Source organism: Coregonus lavaretus (assembly GCF_964263955.1).
Source record: "Coregonus lavaretus genome assembly, chromosome: 5".
NCBI lineage: Eukaryota > Metazoa > Chordata > Actinopteri > Salmoniformes > Salmonidae > Coregonus > Coregonus lavaretus.
The window spans coordinates 25241076-25263580 of NC_139992.1; the positions used below are offsets into that span (position 1 = coordinate 25241076).

General features: G+C 44.2%; 1 protein-coding gene across 1 annotated transcript in view; it reads left to right on the plus strand.

Annotated features, from left to right (window-relative positions):
• Positions 1-319: 319 nt before the first annotated feature.
• LOC311129203 (immunoglobulin superfamily member 3-like) overlaps positions 320-22505 on the plus strand; it is a 91254-nt gene continuing 69068 nt past the window's right edge. Inside the window, exons 1-2 of the mRNA XM_084161509.1 lie at positions 320-1476; positions 16907-17284. Of these exons, the coding sequence (XP_084017635.1) occupies positions 1437-1476; positions 16907-17284 (418 nt within the window). The 5' untranslated portion in view covers positions 320-1436. The remainder of the gene's footprint in view (positions 1477-16906; positions 17285-22505) is intronic.

The window sequence follows — 22505 nt, forward strand, 5'->3', positions numbered from 1 at the left end:
TCAAGACTATTATTATTGGTATCATATAATTCAAGACCTAATATTTCAGTCAATTAAAACGGGCATGTAATATCCCATGCCCATAACAAGTTTATGCTCTATCCGATTTACTGCATATGAATACGTTTGGAAATTGTAAAAAGAATAATCGATTTAGCCACGCCTTTTGACCAATTGGAGTGGGACTTCAAGTCGGTGTCAGTCCTTATTGGGTGAATTGTAGAAAGTAGCCCGTCCACGGGGCGTGGTTTCTGCTGGGGGTGGGGTTGTGTGGCATGCAAATTAGTCTTTCAAATGGCAGGGAATACAAAATTACAGCGCTCAAAGGGTATTCTTCCAACAAGGAAATGACATACAAGTAATAAACCTAGTGAATATTCAAAAAATACTTTCCTTTCAACTGAACTTGCAGAAGAAGGACTTGACTCTCGAAGCCGTTGAAGAACAGCAACTGATCCTTTTTACGAAGTTATTGATCAGAAACACATCTGAAATGTAAGGTTATTCTCGCGGGTGTGGATTTATCAGTAGATTTGTGTGCCCGAACAATGCTTTGTGTAGGCTATGAACAACACTCAATTCTGATCAAATGGAATTGACGTTTCTGATACTTTTATAAGCAAATAATATAATAAGTAGGCTACTGTGGTTCATTTGCGGTGGACTCGATCCATTGACGAATTCGCTCCGAAGTCCATCCTATCGTACGCTAATATTGTATTGTTCTCTGCGGCTAGAGCGCCCGCCCATCGACTCCGAGTGTTTTTTTGTTGTTGTAGCGGAGCAGTGAAAGGAGATTGATTTTACGGGACCAGCGTGCGTTTAGATAGCGCTCTCTCCCCGGAGGAAGAGGACGCTCACGGAAATTAAGTATTTTATTTACTTTCTCAGCAGAAGGACTTTACAGATTTATTTTACGTATTGATTCGGACATCTTGGTGTCGGCAAAATTCTAAATAACAAAGCAAGACATCCACACACAACGCTGGACTTTTCCTGCTGAGGTGGTTTGTCATTCTACAGCGAAGCGCCTCCGCACAATCTCCGTCCGATGAGAAGGAAAGGAAGAATGGGCAGGGTCGCCTAGGCGTATTTTATGGGTGCATATCGTCATTGATAATAGGATAGATAGCTGAAGGTGATACAGAGAGAAACGACACCCGAGTCTACCAAGCCCCGCATCTCTGAGCAGGATACGGGAGATAGGTGAGGGTATCCCAGAGGCAGTGAGCGACATTCCGCTATAGCGGAGGGGATCTCAGTCTCAAGCCAGTACGGCAGGTTCGATCCCCGGGGGGCACCAGACCTGCCCGTCCGTCGCCCGCACAGGTGGTCGGCTATAGATCCCCTAATTTCAGCCTCAAAACAGACTGAAGTTTTGCATCTCCAGACGGATTATAGGAACGGTGTCTGCGGGGAGAGAGAGACGGAAGACAATGGGCATCCGCACGCTCCTTATTGCGTGTGCCCTGCTTGGTAAGTCACGCCTGTACCCCATTGCTTACATTGGACACATAGTCATCTTTTTCTTTATTTTCTATTTAATTACATAAGAGAAAAAATAAGAAACCCGCATGTTATTCAATTCTTACCATACACCTGCAAAAAGATAGCTCTGATGTGCAAGTGCCTTTTGAATGTTGTCTATTTAATTAAAAAGAACAGTTCGTCGCCAGACTTCCACACCTGAGTCATAGCACACCTGCATGCCAACACATCTGCATGACGACACACCTGAATGATAAATCCAGACACTGAGTGTGTGTGTGCCAGTGCCACGTCAGTAGGAGTCACTGGTCAAGGGAGGGGGCATTGTCTTAGTCACTACCAATGATGTATATAAATCCATCACTACTCACTTACAGATGCCTTTGGACAGCTGTGTCTGCGTGTTTATCTGTTGTGTTTCACAGCTCTATTATAGCTGTGAACGAGTTATTGTTTTTCTATCATAGTGTGTGTGTGTGTGGTGAACTAGGTTAATGTGATATTTGGATGTAAGTCTCAGATTAACCACCGCAGACTCAAGCCCATCTTTCTCTGGATGAGTTGGATAACAGCAACCACATCCCCTTATTAGTGCCTGTAATCAATACACACACAGAGACACCTTACATTTTTCACTTTATATAACACCTTGGGACACTCCGCTATTCTCTCTCTGTCATGCACATTACATACACTTTCACTGACACATTAAGTATAATCTACACAGTACACACTGTGTCCCTGTAGCTCAGTTGATAGAGCATGGCACTTGCAACGCCAGGGTTGTGGGTTCGTTTCCCACGTGGGGCCAGTATGAAAATGTATGCACTCACTAACTGTAAGTCGCTCTGGATAAGAGCGTCTGCTAAATGACGTAAATGTACACACATACACATACACACAGTGTCCTGTCCCAAACAAACACCAGATGGCTGCTCTGTTCCTGGACGGGAGGCATGTTATTGCTGCCGGGGGGTGAGTGTGGTGAGAATGGACCCCTGCCAATGGGTTAGAGGATTAACAGTATTCTTGTTAGTTCACTTACCGTTTCAGCTGGTCAACTTAATGTATGAGATATCGATTGATTGATCAATTTGAATAATTTTACATTTCCCAAGGTGAAATTCAGGTGTAGAATGAAGACACACACAATACATCATAGAAATGCTATGGTTTTCCATGAGATGGACAGCAGAAAAACAGAGTACAATATGTTGACTGTCTAATTTTCTACTTTTCAGAAAGCTCTTACACATGGACAACGGTGTGTAAACTGTACTGTATAAATGATGTGTTTATTACCCTGTAGTCATGACCGAGGCAGAGAAAGAGAGCCCTGAATCCCCGAGCCGTTCTGGCTTATATAACTAATAGAAAGTGTAATGTGATGTTCAGCAGGAGGCTGGCTGGTTAAACAGTAATGGAGAGATGCTTCAGTTGGCTATACTGGCTCAGCTGACTGCACAATAGTTAGTATAGGCTCTCTATGCCTGTCTGCTGCCACAGCCTCTGTATACCCTGATCTCAGGCCAGTTTCACCGTCTAGTTTAAGTCCACCAGTTGAGTCTCATGGAAACCAATAGTTATGACGTAGTCTAACATGCAAATGTAGTCTAGCTGACTCGTCCCTGCCAATCCATTATCATAATTTATGTCAGTTATAAATTTTACTGGCATTGAATTCACTCAACTTTGTCAATATTCTTTAGCCCAGTCTAAATGAGGTTTCCTTCTGACTCTCCAATGCCACCCACAGAATGACAGCTGTGTGTCACACACACACACACACACACACTTTTAGCATGAGAGGAATCTCACGTCTTGGTCAAGGAAGGGTCAGCGTTGTTTAAACATTGCTGTGAGTTTGAGTGGATCCATCGTGTCTTTGTGAATGTTACTGTGATGCTAACACTAAATTATTGGTGGTATATGACATGCTTTAGGTTCCTAACATATCTTCCAGCTGTTTGGCCAACAGATGACCTGGGTCTGTGTGCGAGTGCCTATGTATACATACAGAGCAAGCATGTCTAGACAGTGCTCATAATGCAATCACTCACCCTGTCTCTGGCAGTACATCTGTGTGCATTCTACAGAGGCCTGGCTGGGATGTTTCTCCTGTGTGTGTTTTTTTAGGATGTTTCTGTTTGTAAAGGTCTTTGACTTTGCTTTTATGTTTTATTTTGCTAATATGTGACTAGTTTCAGGAAACTAGTCATATGTCACACGTCACTACTTCACAGGAGAGCCATTTAAAACGTAAACATACTTTTTTTTAAATCAAAATGCATTTTTTGGCACAAATGCCTTCTGGAACGTGTGAATGTTCATGTGCTTTAATAACAAACTTGTGTGCCATCTGTAAATACTAATAAAATGGTTAAATTACAAGCCTAGTTGGTTTAGCCACAGAAAAAGACAGGAACTTTCCCGCTAGCCATGATTGGCTGAGATAACGGATGGGCTGGACATGCTGAGAGATGAGTTCGGATTGGACTGCCATGTGTAGATAATCCTTTCTACTGCGGCTTTTTTGAAAGATATCATGAAGAACTGCAAAAGTGTTGCTACTGCTCTCCACTTTCTGGAGGACAATCGTGCCATGCTGACTCTCTCTGACTCTGAAAATGAATCAGACAATGAGGAAATCCCTGATTTAGGTCAGAAAATTTTCATTGAACCAGACATTGTAGAGTCTTCTGATGACAGTGATGGGGAAGATATGGTGATCAACCGTGTTCTTGTCACAGAAGAAGTGGACCGAGTTTTGAAATCAGTGGAATGCCCGGTGGAAGCAGAGTATGATAGCCAAGGAGAAAATTCTGACGTTTGATTGCAAATATGCGGTAGGAGTCAAAAAGAGAACACAGAAGGCTGTTGTATAAAACACCTCTCTCCGGATTACATCTTCAAACTAAGGGCAACCATGGCATCCATGGCAGAAAGGGAGAAGCGTTCATCCATGTATATGGGTAAGAGTCTAGCTAGCTACATTTTCAGATATTCTACGTTTCTAATTTTGTCAGAAAGTCGTTATTGCAAGTTAAAGTGTACTATTAGCTAGCTAGCTAACTTTAGTTGGCTCACTAGCTAACGATGCGTGTTTGATCTGTGTAGTAATATTATTAATATCTCAGAAATCCATTTGCATTGATAGTTATAGCCTAATGTTAGCTAGCAAGCTAACATTGAACCTAGTTGGTTATCTTTAGCTACCTGCAGATTCATGCATGGTGGCTAGCTATGACAATCAGTTTGTATTGCTATTAGTATGGGTTGGGATTATTGCCACGTTCAAATCAACTGGGAACTCGAAACTGCGAACTCTGAAATCTCCGACTTCCGACTTCAGTGCGTTCAAGACAACTGAGAAAAATATTTTTGAACAGTCATCCAATTTGGAATTCAAACTCGGGAACTCGGGCCTCTTTCTAGAGCCCCGACTTTCCGACCTGAAGATCACTAACATCATGATTTGACCTCGTATTTTTCCAAGCTCCCAGTTGTCTTGAAAGCACCATTAGGTTAATTGTTTAGCTAGCTTCATGTCTAAACAAAAGACTCCACTTCACCAGATGATTACTTGACCCATCAAGTTAGCCAGGTGTGTCTGGGGGTGATTACGGTCATCTACTGTATTTCATGAACGTGTACATTTCTAGACAATAGTGAACCATTCACTTAGCTAGATGTGGCTTGGGGGTTGGTTATAGCATTTCTTTCACATGACCCCTCAATTTAGACAAGTGTGTCTGGGTAAGAATCATCTAATAATTATAAAATATTTATCTGGAAACTTTTTGATATTGCTACTATGCAGATATGCAAGCTCTGAGTCTATACTTTATCCAATGTAAAAAAACACTATTTCAAATTTTGCTACACAGGCTCGAGCTGGTAGGTCACATATTTTGAGGCTTTTCGGTGTGTTTGTTCAGAGTTCTGAAAGTGTGTGTTTGTAGTGTACCCATAACATCATGGTGCTTCATCACATTGTTTCCCTCTTTCTGGAGGCTTATTTACCTGACAACAGCAAGACAACTGCAAACTTCAGTCACTCAACTCCTCATTAATATTCAGAGATACGTGTCATTGATGGGTCATTGTCCGCTTCGGGCTGAGAGAGAGCACAACTTTGTGATTGGTCAAGTTATCAGTAGACCGGAAAGATAAAATAAGTCTGGACATCAGACCCAGACCTGCCGTAGTAAGTATTTGAGTAGTTTGTTTCCTTTGCTGATAAGTCTTTAGAGAACAGTGTGTGCACACGCTGCCAGAGCAGGAGTTACAGTTGCCCTCAGGGCTAGAGTGGACCCTGTAATGCTGAGTTAACAGTAAGGTAGGGAAATTCACACCCAACTGTCACCGCTGCTAACTACCGCCCCAACACACGCTCCTCACAGACTGGAGAGTTTTAACAGTTCATTTTACCAAAGCACTGCGATCTGCTCTTATACTCAGTAAAAACCTGGTGCTGCTCTCTCCACATAGTTTAGGATACATTATCTGGACATTAAAGACAAGTTGGAAAATGGCCTGCTGTTTTATTTTTAACCTCCTTCCTGCTTAAATGAATCAGATGCCTGTCTGCAGCATCTGGTTTGTGTCTAAATGGAGTAACTCTGTAGTGTCTGCTTTGTTTCTTTCTGTAGTGATGAACTCTGTATAGCAGCACCTCCTGTTGGAGGCCATGACCTCTGACCTCAGAGCTGATCACCAGAGTTCCAACAGCTGTTGATGATTTTACAGTTGTGATTGCAGGCCTAAATAATTTACAGTAACCATTTTTTTGTGGGTTTTTCTGTGTGTGTGTGTGTGTATGTCTGAGGTACCTTCTCTCAGATAAGATATAAGGCAGTTTAACTGGTCTGTTGGGTTTGGGTGGTTAGCTCCATGACATCCCACCCCCCTCTTCACTTTAAATACCACCATAACCTACCATTCACTTTGAATACCTCCCTTCTCCCCTCCCTGGTTTAGAAAGGTGAGTAGGATAAGGGTGTCCCCCTAGACACTGGTCAAATATCAGTTTTGCCTAATGGGTAGGGTTAGAATTTATAGGGGGTAAGCTGATATTAGATATGTGCCTAGGGGTAACTTCTACTCAGAGCTCTTAGATAACAGTGTAGCCCAGATTCCACTCCTCCAGATCCACCCACAATGCTTGGGTTTACATACCGAGACTCCTCACTGGATTCTCCGCCCAAACACAGCCTCAGTGGGATGCACATGAGACAGCAGCGTTACTATGGAGACAGCTCCCCTGCTGCACAGCACATCCACAGACTCTGTGACACACACACACACACTTACATAATAATGCACACCACCCCACACACCACCTTATAGTGTCACCCCTCCCTCTTACACACACACGCACAAACCCCCATGGCTGTTTTTAGATTGAAAACAAAAGGTGAATAGGATACAGTCAGCATGGGACTGAGCTAAGATAACCCACAGGGACATTGGAGGCATCTGATCTGATCTGATTCTCAAATCAAATCCCTGGAACTCAAGAGGAAAACACTGTGTGTGTTTGTGAGAGAGACCGAGAGAAACTGTGTGTGTGAGACTGTCTTTGTGTACGAGCTTGTGAGTGTGTGTGGCTTTGCTTCACTCAGCATCCTGAATGCCAAATTGACTGACAATGGTAGAGAAGTCTGTTTGAAGAGTCTAATGATTAGTTAATTAGTTTCCTTTCCAATCTGTGGCTTAATACACAAACCTAGCGAGCGATGGAGAGCAAGCTGTCAATCTCTAACACACACACTGCCAGATCTACAGCTGTCATACAGAGCTATTAACATGTGGGTTTGGATAATTATAGAAGATTGAAAGTTGGATTTATAGTGTTACATCAACTTTAGCAGCTGTCTGGAGTTTGTACTTACATGTGTGTGTGTGTTCCTGGCTTGCAAATCTGTGCAGATGTGTGTGTCTCATTTAAAGGATAGGTGTTTGTAAAACCTTAAACTGTTTTTGTTGATGATGATGTTCTGTATGTGTGTTTGTGAATGTATGGGGATATTTCTAAGTCCATCTCTTTGTCATGCTGTTGTGGTGTTGGTTGGTCTGATAGGGTTTAGGGCCCTTGGGGGGAGGGAGGGCTTTTGGACAGGGAAGCAGGTGGCTATATGGAGTTAATGGACTGGGGGAAGGGGGACACTTCAGATGGGACAGGACAGTGGGCAGAGTACGGTGTGTGTGTGTGTGAGAGAGAGAGAGTGTGTGAGACACCATCTGTGTGCTACAGTAGTTTTATTATATGGATGAGTGAGTTGGTCACAAACACTAAATTTTTAACCATGTCCATTATGGACAGAGGCGAGAGAGGAGATGGGCGACTTAAGCCTTCCCCGCCATCAACCTCAATTATTAATTCATTATGGGTCGGGATGGGTAGGGACACACACTCACAGAGTGGTAGCTACCCCCTGGTGTTCTCGGCCTGGTCTCAGCAGCTGTGATGGGCAGGCACACAGGTGGGGTCATGCGTATGGTGGCTCAGGAGGGCCAGGAATTAGAGCTAGTTGACATGAAGAGACCACGACCATACATGAAACTGCACTGACACGAGAGGAGACTCCCCAGAGTGTAAGAATGAGGCAGCTCTGCATCTGCGTGTGTATGTGACTGACTGACTGACTGAGCAGTGCTTGATGTTCTTTGTACAGTCGTGGTCAAAAGTTTGAGAATGACACAAATACTAATTTTCACAAAGTCTGCTGCCTCAGTTTTGATGATGGCAATTTGTATATACTCCAGAATGTCATGAAGAGTGATCAGATGAATTGCAAAGTCCCTCTTTGCCATGAAAATGAACTTAATACCCCAAAAACATTTCCACTTCATTTCAGCCCTGCCACAAAAGGACCAGCTGCCATCATGTCAGTGATTCTCTCGTTAACACAGGTGAGAGTGTTGACGAGGACAAGGCTGGAGATCACTCTGTCATGCTGATTGAGTTAGAAAAACAGACTGGAAGCTTTTAAAAGGAGGGTGGTGCTTGAAATTGTTAACCATGGTTACCTGCAAGGAAACACGTGCCATCATCATTGCTTTGCACAAAAAGGGCTTCACAGGCAAGGATATTGCTGCTAGTAAGATTGCACCTAAATCAACCATTTATCGGATCATCAAGAACTTCAAGGAGAGAGGTTCCATTTTTGTGAAGAAGGTGTCAGGGCGCCCAAGAAAGTCCAGCAAGTGCCAGGACCGTCTCCTAAAGTTCATTCAGCTGCGGGATCGGGGCACCACCAGTGCAGAGCTTGCTCTGGAATGGCAGCAGGCAGATGTGAGTGCATCTGCACGCACAGTGAGGCGAAGACTTTTGGAGGATGGCCTGGTGTCAAGAAGGGCAGCAAAGAAGCCACTTCTCTCCAGGAAAAACATCAGGGACAGACTGATATTCTGCAAAAGGTACAGGGATTGGACTGCTGAGGACTGGGGTAAAGTCATTTTCTCTGATGAATCCCCTATCCGATTGTTTGAGGCATCCGGAAAACACCTTGTCCGGAGAAGACAAGGTGAGCGCTACCATCAGTCCTGTGTCATGCCAACAGTAAAGCATCCTGAGACCATTTATGTGTGGGGTTGTTCTCAGCTAATGGAGTGGGCTCACTCACAATTTTGCCTAAGAACACAGCCATGAATAAAGAATGGTACCAACACATCCTCCGAGAGCAACTTCTCCCAACCATCCAAGAACAGTTTGGTGACGACCAATGCCTTTTCCAGCATGATGGAGCACCTTGCCATAAGGCAAAAGTGATAACTAAGTGGCTCGGGGAACAAAACATCAACATTTTGGGTCCATTGCCAGGAAACTCCCCAGACCTTAATCCCATTGAGAACTTGTGGTCGATCCTCAAGAGGCAGGTGGACAAACAAAAACCCACAAATTCTGACAAACTCCAAGTATTGATTATGCAAGAATGGGCTGCCATCAGTCAGGATGTGGCCCAGAAGTTAATTGACAGCATGCCAGGGCGGATTGCAGAGGTCTTGAAAAGAAGGGTCAACACTGCAAATATTGACTCTTTGCATAAACTTAATGGAATGCTTGTAATTATACTTCAGTATACCATAGTAACATCTGACAAAAATATCTCATAACACTGAAGCAGCGAACTTTGTGAAGACCAATACTTGTGTCATTCTCAAAACCTTTGACCACGACTGTAGACTCAGGCTGCGGTCTCTGTTCTTGCTCAGAGGTTGGACCTCAGCCACAACACAACTGCTTAACAAAACTCACCTTCTGAGCCTCTCTCCCTCCCTCTCTCCCTTTCTTTCTCTTGCCCCCCTCTCTCTATACCCTTCTGTCTTCCCCCCTTTCCCTCTCTGTGCCCCATGTTGAGATGAGGTGATAGCAGACATGATGGTCTGGTCTCTCTCTCCCTCAGCCTGGCCTTGTTGGTGGCTGCAGGGCTCATTTTGACCTGAGAGAAGCAGGGCAGGACTGAGGATTGCTTAAGGGATGGAAATTACTGCGCTGAAACACAAAGGCCTTTTTCCCCTCAGTCTCTTTCCAGCCATTTCTCTTTCTGCCTTTATATTTCTCCTTCTTTCGCTCTTTCTTTCCTCTTTCTCCTTTTCCCTCTCTCTCCTCCCCTCCTCTCCATCCATTTCCTGTCTGCTCCCCCCTTCCCCTCCCCCTTCTCCATTAGCCCAGGAACAGGCTGTAATGGTTAGTGGTGAGGGCTGGTGGTCAGTCATCACAGTGCTCTGCCGGCCTGTCTTTAACTGCTGTGTGATGGTGGGTAAATTACACAGAGGCTGTGCTGCTGGACTACTCTGCTGTGGGCCTTAAGTGCTTTGAAGCTGCCTGTAAAAACATCCTCTCAGTCCAACACTGACTGTCTACTGACTGGGCTGATGAAGGCTGAGGGCAGGGATGGAGTCTGTTGAATTGTGATTGTTTGGCCTCATAAACACACAGAATGCCCATGTACAGTTTTGCCATAACTAAAGCTTATGTCTCTCTTCCCAATCTTTGAAAACAGATGTCAGTTAGGCTAGGATAGTGTTTTGATAGGGGTAAAGTGGTATGGAAAAAAAGGGTACCGTTTTTTAATACAGGTGCATTTATATACATTTTGGCCAAAGCTGTTAGCTGTCTGTCACACATGGGACAGTTTCTTTGGCAAGTAGGGAACATTCCCTGGCAGGCAGACATTAGTGCCAGACCCTGATAGACATTATTATTACCATCTGATGGATAGTAAATTATTTCACATTTGAGTCATTCAGCAGACGCTCTTATCTAGAGCGACTTACAGTAGTGAGCGCATACAGTTTCATACTGGTCCCCTGTGGGAATCGAACCCACAACCCTGGCATGCTCTACCAACTGAGCCACACAGGACCAGTTCAGTTATGAGTCATATAAAGGCTAAAGATGAGATCTCTCCCTTACTCTCACTCCTCTACTGTACTGTATGTAGTGTCTGTCTGTCTGTTATACTGGCTCTGAGAGAGAGGTCTGTCTGTCTACATTACAGCTTCTCACAGAAAACCGCTGGTGAAAGGATCCCATCCAATTTATAATAAAATAGATGTAATGTAAGAGCAGCCTTAATATGGACCCAGGCCCATATGAATGTAATATGAAGAGAAATAGGCCTTACGTCTGCAGGCCTCTGAAATGAATTGATGGCTAACATGGTCCATTTCTTTCAAATGAAAAGTATAGTTTTCTCTCTCCTTTCCCTTTTTATCTTTCTCTCCCCCTATTTCCTTCACTCTCTCTCTCTCTCTTTCTGTGGTAATGGGTGTTAATAAAGGGGCATGATGTTGAGGGGTTCCATAGGGAGAGAGAGAGGCAGATTGATTTTGGAGAAAGTTTAACTCGAGTCTAGAGCGGGAAATCACACACACACACACACACACACACACACACACACACACACACACACACAGTGAAGTATACTCATTGTGTTTCAGTGTGCCTCGTCATTAGCACCGGTTTTTCCCGCTCAACAGTTTCCCATGTGTATCAAAAATGGTCCACCACCCAAAGGACATCCAGCCAACTTGTCACAAATGTGGGAAGCATTGGGGTCAACATGCTATCAACACCTTTTAGAGTCCTTCCCCCGACGAATTCTGGCTGTACCTAATGTTTGGTATACTCATTGTAGGTCTACAATTGGTCTTTCTCAAAAAATGAACACTCACTCAAGTAATCGAATACTAATACAGATATTCTATTCCCATGCCTAAGTCTTCGTTCTTTCTTTCGTTCTTTCTTTCTTTCGTTCTTTCTTTCTTTCGTTCTTTCTTTATTTCGTTCTTTCGTTCGTTCTTTCTAAAAGTTGTGTGTTTGGTGGAGGAGTTGAGAGAGGACTGGGATTGTGTCCTCCTCTACTCTGTAGTATGGCCCATATGGAGGAGCCAGCTGTGTGTGTGTGACAGAAATAGATCCACCTGGGCGTTGGACCAGCCAGGCAGCGTAGGCATGTATAGTGATCAGCCCTTACCATCCTGGGTATAATGAGGGAGAGGTAACAGGACCGTCTTATGTCTCCCCTGATGCCAGCAGGATGACAAAAGATGGATGGCTTCAAATGTGTCACCTTAGCAGGTGTGTGTAATTATCCTGTGAGGGTTGGAGTAAGCTGGTGGTGTGTGAGTGCCAACAGTACAGTGCTGTGAGATGATGCTGTTTTCACTGTGGATAAGACACCAGCCACAAATGATTGGATTAGTGTTTCCCCCCCCCACTTAGCATAATCCTGTTTACAGCTTCCTCTTATGTGTGTATGTGTGTGTGCATAAGTTGTTGTTCATGCCAAAAGCTTCCAAGTCCATTCCTCTATGACCGGCGCTGAACAGCAGTTTAATATTTTTAGTGACATTGACTGACATTGACTGCCTGCCTTTGCCTGACCCGAAGGGCTGAGGTGGCGACGATGTTACAGTGAGAGACAGACAGTGGGCTGTCAAAGTGGTAGAGAAAGAGCTATATAGGGCTTGTAGATGAACGCTACCAGTTCTAGGGTCAGGGAGTGATAAAGACAGTGCAGCCAGAGGTGAAGAGGCAGCCAGATGGCAGGTGTAGAGGGATTAGGTTGTAGGGTTAGAGTGATCAGTTAGAGGTCTGGAGGGTTTGGTATGTTATTGTCAGCCTCTCAAAACAGCCTGCAGAGTGCCGGGCTGCTTTGAAGTCTCACAGAGCCTCTTAAATCCTGCCTGAAAAGATGCAGAGAACCACGAGGCACAGAGGAGAGACAGGAATTTACTCAGAGAGAGAGAGAGAGGGGAGGGGGGGGGGGCTGGTTGTATGAGGAGAGGGGGAGAGTGATGAGAGAGAGACGGGAGAAGGAGAGAGAGCCTGACAGAAAGAAACAGAGAGAATGAGGGGTGGGGGAGATGAACAATGGTTTCGGTGCTCATACAATATGAGCAGTACCAGCCTAATCATGATGTGGTGAGTAATGTATTGTTGGCAGTAATACTGGACCAGGGCAGCAGTAACATGAGCATCAGGGAATACAGCATCATGACTCTGAGCTCTATGTGGTCAGACTCAATGGCGCCCTGGTCACTAATGGTCTGGTATTATGTTAATATCTTCTCTTACTGACCAGACAACACAGCCATGGAGAGTAGAAGAGAGAGCACAGAAAGAGAGAGGAAGGGAACTGATAAATGTAGGACGATGACAACAACCTCCCAATATCAAACCAGTGAGGTATTCCACATATTAAATATCACACATTTAGTGCAGATAAAAACATCAGTATTTTGGCAAGATTCCTATTTCCTGGAGCTCTTCTCTTCTCTTCTCCATCCCCCTGAGACGTTTTAGTGTGTTTAACTCTTCTGCCTGTGAGTTCATGGCCAGATCTATCTTATTGTGGTCCATTGGAGAATTGAAGCCTCGGAGTGATTCATTTTTAGATTTTTTTTTCTTCTGAAAGGCTGTTCTTATTGAATTGAAATCCCTTTCAACTGAGGCGGCCAAAAACAAATCAGAGATTTGTAACGCTTTTATGAGCTCATGAGAAAAATATGCCTCAAAATGCAAAAAAAGACAAAGGACCACAAAACAAAACCAAGAAGGATGGAAATAATATGAGGAAAAACAGAAGCTTACTCACACACTGTAACACATACATACATACATACACACACACAAATAAATGTGCTCCGTTTTCTCTCATTTTGCCGACTCGCTGAGCACAGTTTGCATGGGTTTGTTTATTTTTCAACTAGATAATATTTTACGCACGCATGAGACAGCCAATAGGGAGGTCAGAGACCTGGCACTGTGGTGCCTGGACAATAACCTCTCCCTCAAAGGAGCTGATCGTGGACTACAGGAAAAGGCGGGCCGAACAGGCCCCCATTAACATCGACGGGGCTGTTGTGGAGCGGGTTGAGAGTTTCAAGTTCGTTGGTGTCCACATCACCAACAAACTATCATGGTCCAAACACACCAAGACAGTCGTGAAGAGGGCACGACAACACCTTTTCCCCCCCAGGAGACTGAAAATATTTGGCATGGGTCCCCAGATCCTCAAAAAGTTCTACAGCTGCACCATCGAGAGCATCCTGGCCTGTTTCATCACCGCCTGGTATGGCAACTGCTCGGCATCTGACCGTAAGGCGCTACAGAGGGTAGTGCGTACGGCCCAGTGCATCACTGGTACCTCCTGTATATAGCCTCATAATTGTTATTTTATTGTGTTACTTTAGTTTATTTAGTAAATATTTTTTAAACTCTATTTCTTGAACTGCATTGTTGGTTAAGGGCTTGTAAGTAAGCATTTCACGGTAAGGTTGTATATGGCGCATGTGACAAATAAAATTTGATTTGATTTTGACACGCGCACACACACACAGTCAGTCATAACAGTAAATGAAAAATGGGGAATGGGAGAGAAAGTTACTGCGAGAGAGTGGAAGGGTGAACGAGGAAGAGAGGATGTTGGAAGTTTAAAAAGCTGATCTGTTGAAATATTAACATACTTTATTGTGCCTACAGACACACAGCCTCTCAGAGACCCTCATCCACTCTCTGTGAAAGACACACACACACTCACACGTATACACACATGTACACACACACACACATATACAGTGGGGAGAACAAGTATTTGATACACTGCCGATTTTGCAGGTTTTCCTACTTACAAAGCATGTAGAGGTCTGTAATTTTTATCATAGGTACACTTCAACTGTGAGAGACGGAATCTAAATCAAATCAAAAATCCAGAAAATCACATTGTATGATTTTTAAGTAATACATTTGCATTTTATTGCATGACATAAGTATTTGATACATCAGAAAAGCAGAACTTAATATTTGGTACAGAAACCTTTGTTTGCAATTGCAGAGATCATATATTTCCTGTAGGACTTGACCAGGTTTGCACACACTGCAGCAGGGATTTTGGCCCACTCCTCCATACAGACCTTCTCCAGATCCTTCAGGTTTCGGGGTTGTCGCCGGACTTTCAGCTCCCTCCAAAGATTTTCTATTGGGTTCATGTCTGGAGACTGGCTAGGCCACTCCAGGACCTTGAGATGCTTCTTACGGAGCCACTCCTTAGTTGCCCTGGCTGTGTGTTTCGGGTCGTTGTCATGCTGGAAGACCCAGCCACGACCCATCTTCAATGCTCTTACTGAGGGAAGGAGGTTGTTGGCCAAGATCTCGCGATACATGGCCCCATCCATACGGTGCAGTCGTCCTGTCCCCTTTGCAGAAAAGCATCCCCAAAGAATGATGTTTCCACCTCCATGCTTCACGGTTGGGATGGTGTTCTTGGGGTTGTACTCATCCTTCTTCTTCCTCCAAACACGGCGAGTGGAGTATAGACCAAAAAGCTCTATTTTTGTCTCATCAGACCACATGACCTTCTCCCATTCCTCCTCTGGATCATCCAGATGGTCATTGGCAAACTTCAGACGGGCCTGGACATGCGCTGGCTTGAGCAGGGGGACCTTGCGTGCGCTGCAGGATTTTAATCCATGACTGCGTAGTGTGTTACTATTGGTTTTCTTTGAGACTGTGGTCCCAGCTCTCTTCAGGTCATTGACCAGGTCCTGCCGTGTAGTTCTGTGCTGATCCCTCACCTTCCTCATGATCATTGATGCCCCACGAGGTGAGATCTTGCATGGAGCCCCAGACCGAGGGTGATTGACCGTCATCTTGAACTTCTTCCATTTTCTAATAATTGCGCCAACAGTTGTTGCCTTCTCACCAAGCTGCTTGCCTATTGTCCTGTAGCCCATCCCAGTCTTGTGCAGGTCTACAATTTTATCCCTGATGTCCTTACACAGCTCTCTGGTCTTGGCCATTGTGGAGAGGTTGGAGTCTGTTTGATTGAGTGTGTGGACAGGTGTCTTTTATACAGGTAACGAGTTCAAACAGGTGCAGTTAATACAGGTAATGAGTGGAGAACAGGAGGGCTTCTTAAAGAAAAACTAACCGGTCTGTGAGAGCCGGAATTCTTACTGGTTGGTAGGTGATCAAATACTTATGTCATGCAATAAAATGCAAATTAATTACTTAAAAATCATACAATGTGATTTTCTGGATTTTTGTTTTAGATTCCGTCTCTCACAGTTGTACCTATGATAAAAATTACAGACCTCTACATGCTTCGTAAGTAGGAAAACCTGCAAAATCGGCAGTGTATCAAACACTTGTTCTCCCCACTGTATGTATGTATGTATGTATGTATGTGTGTATATATATATATATATATATATATATATATATATATATATATATATATATATATATATATATACACACACACACACACACACACACACACACACACACACACACACACACACACACACAGCTGTGTTCCGCAGTTGGTCATGTAGACAGGAATCAGTTTCTAGTCCCCTTCTGTTTGGGATTGGTGTATGCCTGCATATGTTTCTGTGTATTGTCTGCTCTTCTTTCAATTGTATGGTTTTACTGTGATCTCCCTCAGCTGAAACTGACCACAGATGTCCTCCACCAAGAACTAAAATAACAACCTTGTATTACACAGCATGACCTTGTCCCTCGTGTGTGTGTGTGTGTGGTGTGCATGACCTCCTCAGGTTCATGGCTACTGGTCACAGTGTTTTAACAGCCTGACACTGACCTCATATTTCATAATTCCCCACTGTCTCGCTCTCTGTAGTGTGTGTGTGTGTGTGTGTGTGTGTGTGTGTGTGTGTGTGTGTGTGTGGCACTACAGGGCTGTTTCTTCGGGGCACTGAGTGGACATGTCATGTTGATTCTGTTACTCTTGGGAGAGTGCTGGAGCTAAAGCTCACAGGATGCTAAATGTTTTAACATCAGTTTTGTAACCAATGTTCTTTGCGTCTCTCCTTCTTCCCCCTTTTCTCTCTCTCCCCTCCTCCCTACCTCTCTCCCCTCCTCCCAACCTCTTTACCCCGGCAGGAGTGAGCGTGGCCCAGAGGGTAGTGACCGTTCAGAGCGGACCGCTGGTACGGACGGAGGGCAGTCACGTGACCATCTGGTGCAACGTGACCGGCTACAAGGAGGGTGTGGAGCAGGACTTTGAGTGGTCCATGTACCTGACCTCGGTGCCCGACCGCGAGATCCGCATCGTGAGCACGGCCCAGACCAACTATGCTTACGCGGTGTATGCCCAGAGGGTCAACAGTAAGGAGATCTGGGTAGAGAGGCTGACCAGGGACTCAGCCCTGCTCCACATCACCAAGGTCCAGGCCAGAGACCAGGGGCTGTTTGAGTGTTACACCCCCAACACAGACGGACAGTACCTCGGCTCCTACAGTGCCCGCACCAACCTCACTGGTGAGTCCATGTTACAACACCGGACACCAAGGCTGTGTGCCAAATGGCACCCTTTTCCCTGTATAGTGTACCACTTTTAACCAGGGTCCACATGGGGCATGAACACTAGCTGTTAGGATGTCTACAGAGGATACAGTGGTCTCCAACCCTGGTCTTTGAAAGCTACATGGTGTGGATGTTTTTGTTCTAGCCAAGCACCAACACATCTTATTCAACTAATCAATGTCTTGATTAGAAGACTGTATTGTTGAACAGAAGCCTGCGCACCCTGTGGCTCTCCAGGACCAGGGTAGATGCGTACATACAGGGTAGATGAGGGTAGATCCGTACATACAGGGTAGATGAGGGTAGATCCGTACATACAGGGTAGATGAGGGTAGATCCGTACATAGAGGGTAGATGCGTACATACAGGGTAGATTGAGGGTAGATCCGTACATTGAGGGTAGATCCGTACATACAGGGTAGATGAGGGTAGATGTGTATTTACAGGGTAGATGAGGGTGGATGCGTACATACAGGGTAGATGAGGGAAGATGCGTACATTGCTCAGGTGCAGTTAACACAAGGTGTACACTGTGAGAAGTTATTGCTTTGGCAATGGGGTCATATGGGAGGATAGGCCTAGTCATTGAGAATGTATGTGACCGGAACAGAGAGACGGAAGGAAGTGTTCAGTGTCACACAGAGTGCCACCTGTCTTGGGTCAGGTTAAGTCGTGCCCCATCCTTCTCTCACCCCTCACCCCATCCCCCTCTCTTCCCCCATGTCTGTCTGTCACCAGCATCTGTTCCTCTGTGACACACACACACACACACACACAGAAATCCACTCAAACATTCCCAGAGTTCTCAAGGCACAGCTGGTATGGTTGGGAATTCCACTCCCAGGTCAGAATCTGGTTCCTGTCATGTCTTCATCTCTGAGGCTGGTGACCTTGCTCTGAGAGAAAGGTCAGAGGTCACGCCAAGTGCTCATGGGAGGAACCTATGTTAACCTACAGTATGTTAATAGTAGGGCAATGTTTATCGGCGTACATTTTATATATATATATATATATATATATATATATATATATATACACACACTACCGGTCAACATTTTTAGAACACCTACTCATTCAAGGGTTTTTCTTTATTTTTACTATTTTCTACAGTGTAGAATAATAGTGAAGACTTCAAAACTATGAAATAACATATGGAATCATGTAGTAACCAAAAAAGTGTTAAACAAATCAAAATATATTTTATATTTGAGATTCTTCAAATAGCCACCCTTTGCCTTGATGACAGCTTAGTACACTCTTGGCATTCTCTCAACCAGCTTCACCTGGAATGCTTTCCCAACAGTCTTGAAGGAGTTCCCACATATGCTGAGCACTTGTTGGCTGCTTTTCCTTCACTCTGCGGTCCGACTCATCCCAAACCATCTCAATTGGTTGAGGTCGGGGGATATATATACAGCTGAAGTCTGAAGTTTACATACACTTTAGCCAAATACATTTAAACTCAGTTTTTCACAATTCCTGACATTTAATCCTAGTAAAAATTCCCTGTCTTAGGTCAGTTAGGATCACCACTTTATTTTAAGAATGTGAAATGTCAGAATAATAGTAGAGAGAATTATCTATTTCAGCTTTTATTTCTTTCATCACATTCCCAGTGGGTCAGAAGTTTATATACACTCAATTAGTATTTGGTAGCATTGCCTTTAAATTGTTTAACTTGGGTCAAACGTTTCGGGTAGCCTTCCACAAGCTTCCCACAATAAGTTGGGTGAATTTTGGCCCATTCCTCCTGACAGAGCTGGTGTAACTGAGTCAGGTTTGTAGGCCTCCTTGCACGCACACGCTTTTTCAGTTCTGCCCACACATTTCCTATAGGATTGAGGTCAGGGCTTTGTGATGGCCACTCCAATACCTTGACTTTGTTGTCCTTTAGCCATTTTGCCACAACTTTGGAAGTATGCTTGGGGTCATTGTCCATTTGGAAGACCCATTTGCGACCAAGCTTTAATTTCCTGACTAATGTCTTGAGATGTTGCTTCAATATATCCACATAATTTTCCTTCCTCATGATGCCATCTATTTTGTGAAGTGCACCAGTCCCTCCTGCAGTAAAGCACCCCCACAGCATGATGCTGCCACCCCCGTGCTTCACGGTTGGGATGGTGTTCTTCGGCTTGCAAGCTTCCCCCTTTTTCCTCCAAACATAACGATTGTCATTATGGCCAAACGGTTCTATTTTTGTTTCATCAGACCAGAGGACATTTCTCCAAAAAGTATAATCTTTGTCCCCATGTGCAGTTGCAAACCGTAGTCTGGCTTTTTTATGTCGGTTTTGGCGCAGTGGCTTCTTCCTTGCTGAGCGGCCTTTCAGGTTATGTCGAGATAGGACTCATTTTACTGTGCACGATTCGCACCAAAGTACGTTAATCTCTAGGAGACAGAACGCGTCTCCTTCCTGATCGGTATGACGGCTGCGTGGTCCCATGGTGTTTATACTTCCGTACTATTGTTTGTACAGATGAATGTGGTACCTTCAGGCGTTTGGAAATTGCTCCCATCAGACTTGTGGAGGTCTACAATTTTTCTTCTGAGGACTTGGCTGATTTCTTTAGATTTTCCCATGATGTCAAGCAAAGAGGCACTGAGTTTGAAGGTAGGCCTTGAAATACATCCACAGGTACACCTCCAATTGACTCAAATGATGTCAATTAGCCTATCAGAAGCTTCTAAAGCCATGACATCATTTTCTGGAATTATCCAAGCTGTAAAGGCACAGTCAACTTAGTGTATGTAAACTTCTGACCCACTTGAATTGTGATACAGTGAATTAAAAAGTGAAATAATCTGTCTGTAAACAATTGTTGGAAAAATTACTTGTGTCCTAACCGACTTGCCAAAACTATAGTTTGTTAACAAGAAATTTGTGGAGTGGTTTAGAGTACTCCTGAGTGGCGCAGTGGTCTTAAGGCACTGCATCGCAGTGCTAACTGTGCCACTAGAGATCCTGGTTCGAATCCAGGCTCTGTCGCCGCTGGCCGCGACCGGGAGACTCATGGGCGGCGCACAATTGGCCCAGCGTCGTCCAGGGTAGGGGAGGGAATGGCCGGCAGGGATGTAGCTCAGTTGATAGAGCATGGCGTTTGCAACGCCAGGGTTGTGGGTTCGATTCCCACGGGGGGCCAGTATAAAAAAAATATGTATTCACTAACTGTAAGTCGCTCTGGATAAGAGCGTCTGCTAAATGACTAAAATGTAAATGTAAATGTAAATGGTTGAAAAACGAGTTTTAATGACTCCAACCTAAGTGTATGTAAACTTTCTACTTCAACTGTATATATATATATATATATATATATATATATATATATATATATATATGGGGGATTGGAAATGATGCCGACTTTACATTAATAGAAGCCACAATCTAGTTGCAATAGTAAAGCTGATCCACCCCCTAAAAAACTTAAATAAAAAATTAAATTATGCCCAATATTACCGGAGCTGTGTTCTTTCTGTTGTGGATTCGTGCACATATGGCGGGCCGTTTTTAAACTACTCGCCGCTATTTTTTGGTTTGATAATAAACAACATTGTTTAGCTAGTCATGTTACCTAGCTAGCTAGCTAGCAACCATATAACTTGACCACTGACTAGGCTATGCATACATTTGGATGGAACTGGAAGAACTGAAATGAATAGGCTACTTAAAGAGATGGTTCAAATGTAGACTGCATATGCAAGAGTGGGGTTTGTGTGTGTGTGTGTGTGTGTGTGTGTGTGTGTGTGTGTGTGTGTGTGTGTGTATGTGCGTGTGTGTGTGAGAGAGGATGTGTGTGAGAGCGGGAGTAAGTGAGAGAGGGTGTGGGAGGGAGGGAGAATGTGTAGGCCTATGTTTGTAAAGTTATCTGAACAGTACAGATAGTTACAGTTTTTTCATAACATTGTTGGACAAGTTTTAAAAGCTATTTGTTCTATGGTCACACGCATTTAAAATGCCTGAAGCTTTAACAGTACCTAAAAGTGTGTGTGTGTGAAAGAGAGAGTGTGTGTGCTGTGCACAAATGTTATACTTCAAGAACATTGATAAGAGGGAGTAGGCCTACTGAAACATTGGGAGCATTACAGTGATTGTATGTGTTGTTTATGGTGAAAAAGCTATTAAAACATTCTGATGTAGATCATTTTGTGTTTCCTCCCTTACAATCAAAGCATAGTATGCCTGAAACTCAATGCAATGCCTTTTAAATTGAGAAATCTTTCTTTAGGGCCAAATTTGAGCAAATTATAAAATTGCGATTAATCACGATTAACTAATGCCATTAACTCGATAAATGATTTGAATAGTTTGACAGCCCTAGTTATTAGTCATACAGTATGGCAGTGCGAGAGTTGATAGATTGACCAGTGAAGTGTTGTCAGTGTGCCGTTCTAGTTTTTAGTTTGTCACTCTGTTAGTGTGGTGTAATAGACACAGACTTGTATTTAATCAGGATTTCAATCATTTCTGAGGGAAAGAGATATGTTTGGTGGGGCCGGGGCACAAAGGCCCCTGTAGTATCTGTAGTATCTATAGTATATTGTTGGCCTTATAACAGAATGCACGCTATGTTTTGAATGTGGGGCAAGGCTCAGGCGTAAAGCACTGCAAAATGGTGTTGCTGATGGCATACTGTATTTATAGACTATTTGTGTATGTGTGTCTAGGTGTTGAGGGACTGTGTTATATGAGCCCATCTCTGTCTCTAACCTCTTAACCCAGTTCCCCACGGTCAGGGGGACGTTACAGGGGTCTTCTCTGCTCTCTCTGTCTCTAACCTCTTCACCCAGTTCCCCACGGTCAGGGGGACGTTACAGGGGTCTTCTCTGCTCTCTCTGTCTCTAACCTCTTCACCCAGTTCCCCACGGTCAGGGGGACGTTACAGGGGTCTTCTCTGCTCTCTCTGTCTCTAACCTCTTAACCCAGTCGCCCACGGTCAGGGGGACATTACAGGGGTCTTCTCTGCTCTCTCTGTCTCTAACCTCCATCCCCTCATCCACCTCTCTCAGCAGCTGAGAGAGGTGGACCCTGTCCTTCCCCCACTCCCTCCTCCTCCTTCAATTTCTCACACACGCCTTAATTCTCTCTCTCTCAATTCAATTTCAATTCAATTCAATTTAAGGGCTTTATTGGCATGGGAAACGTGTGTTGACATTGCCAAAGCAAGTGAAGTAGATA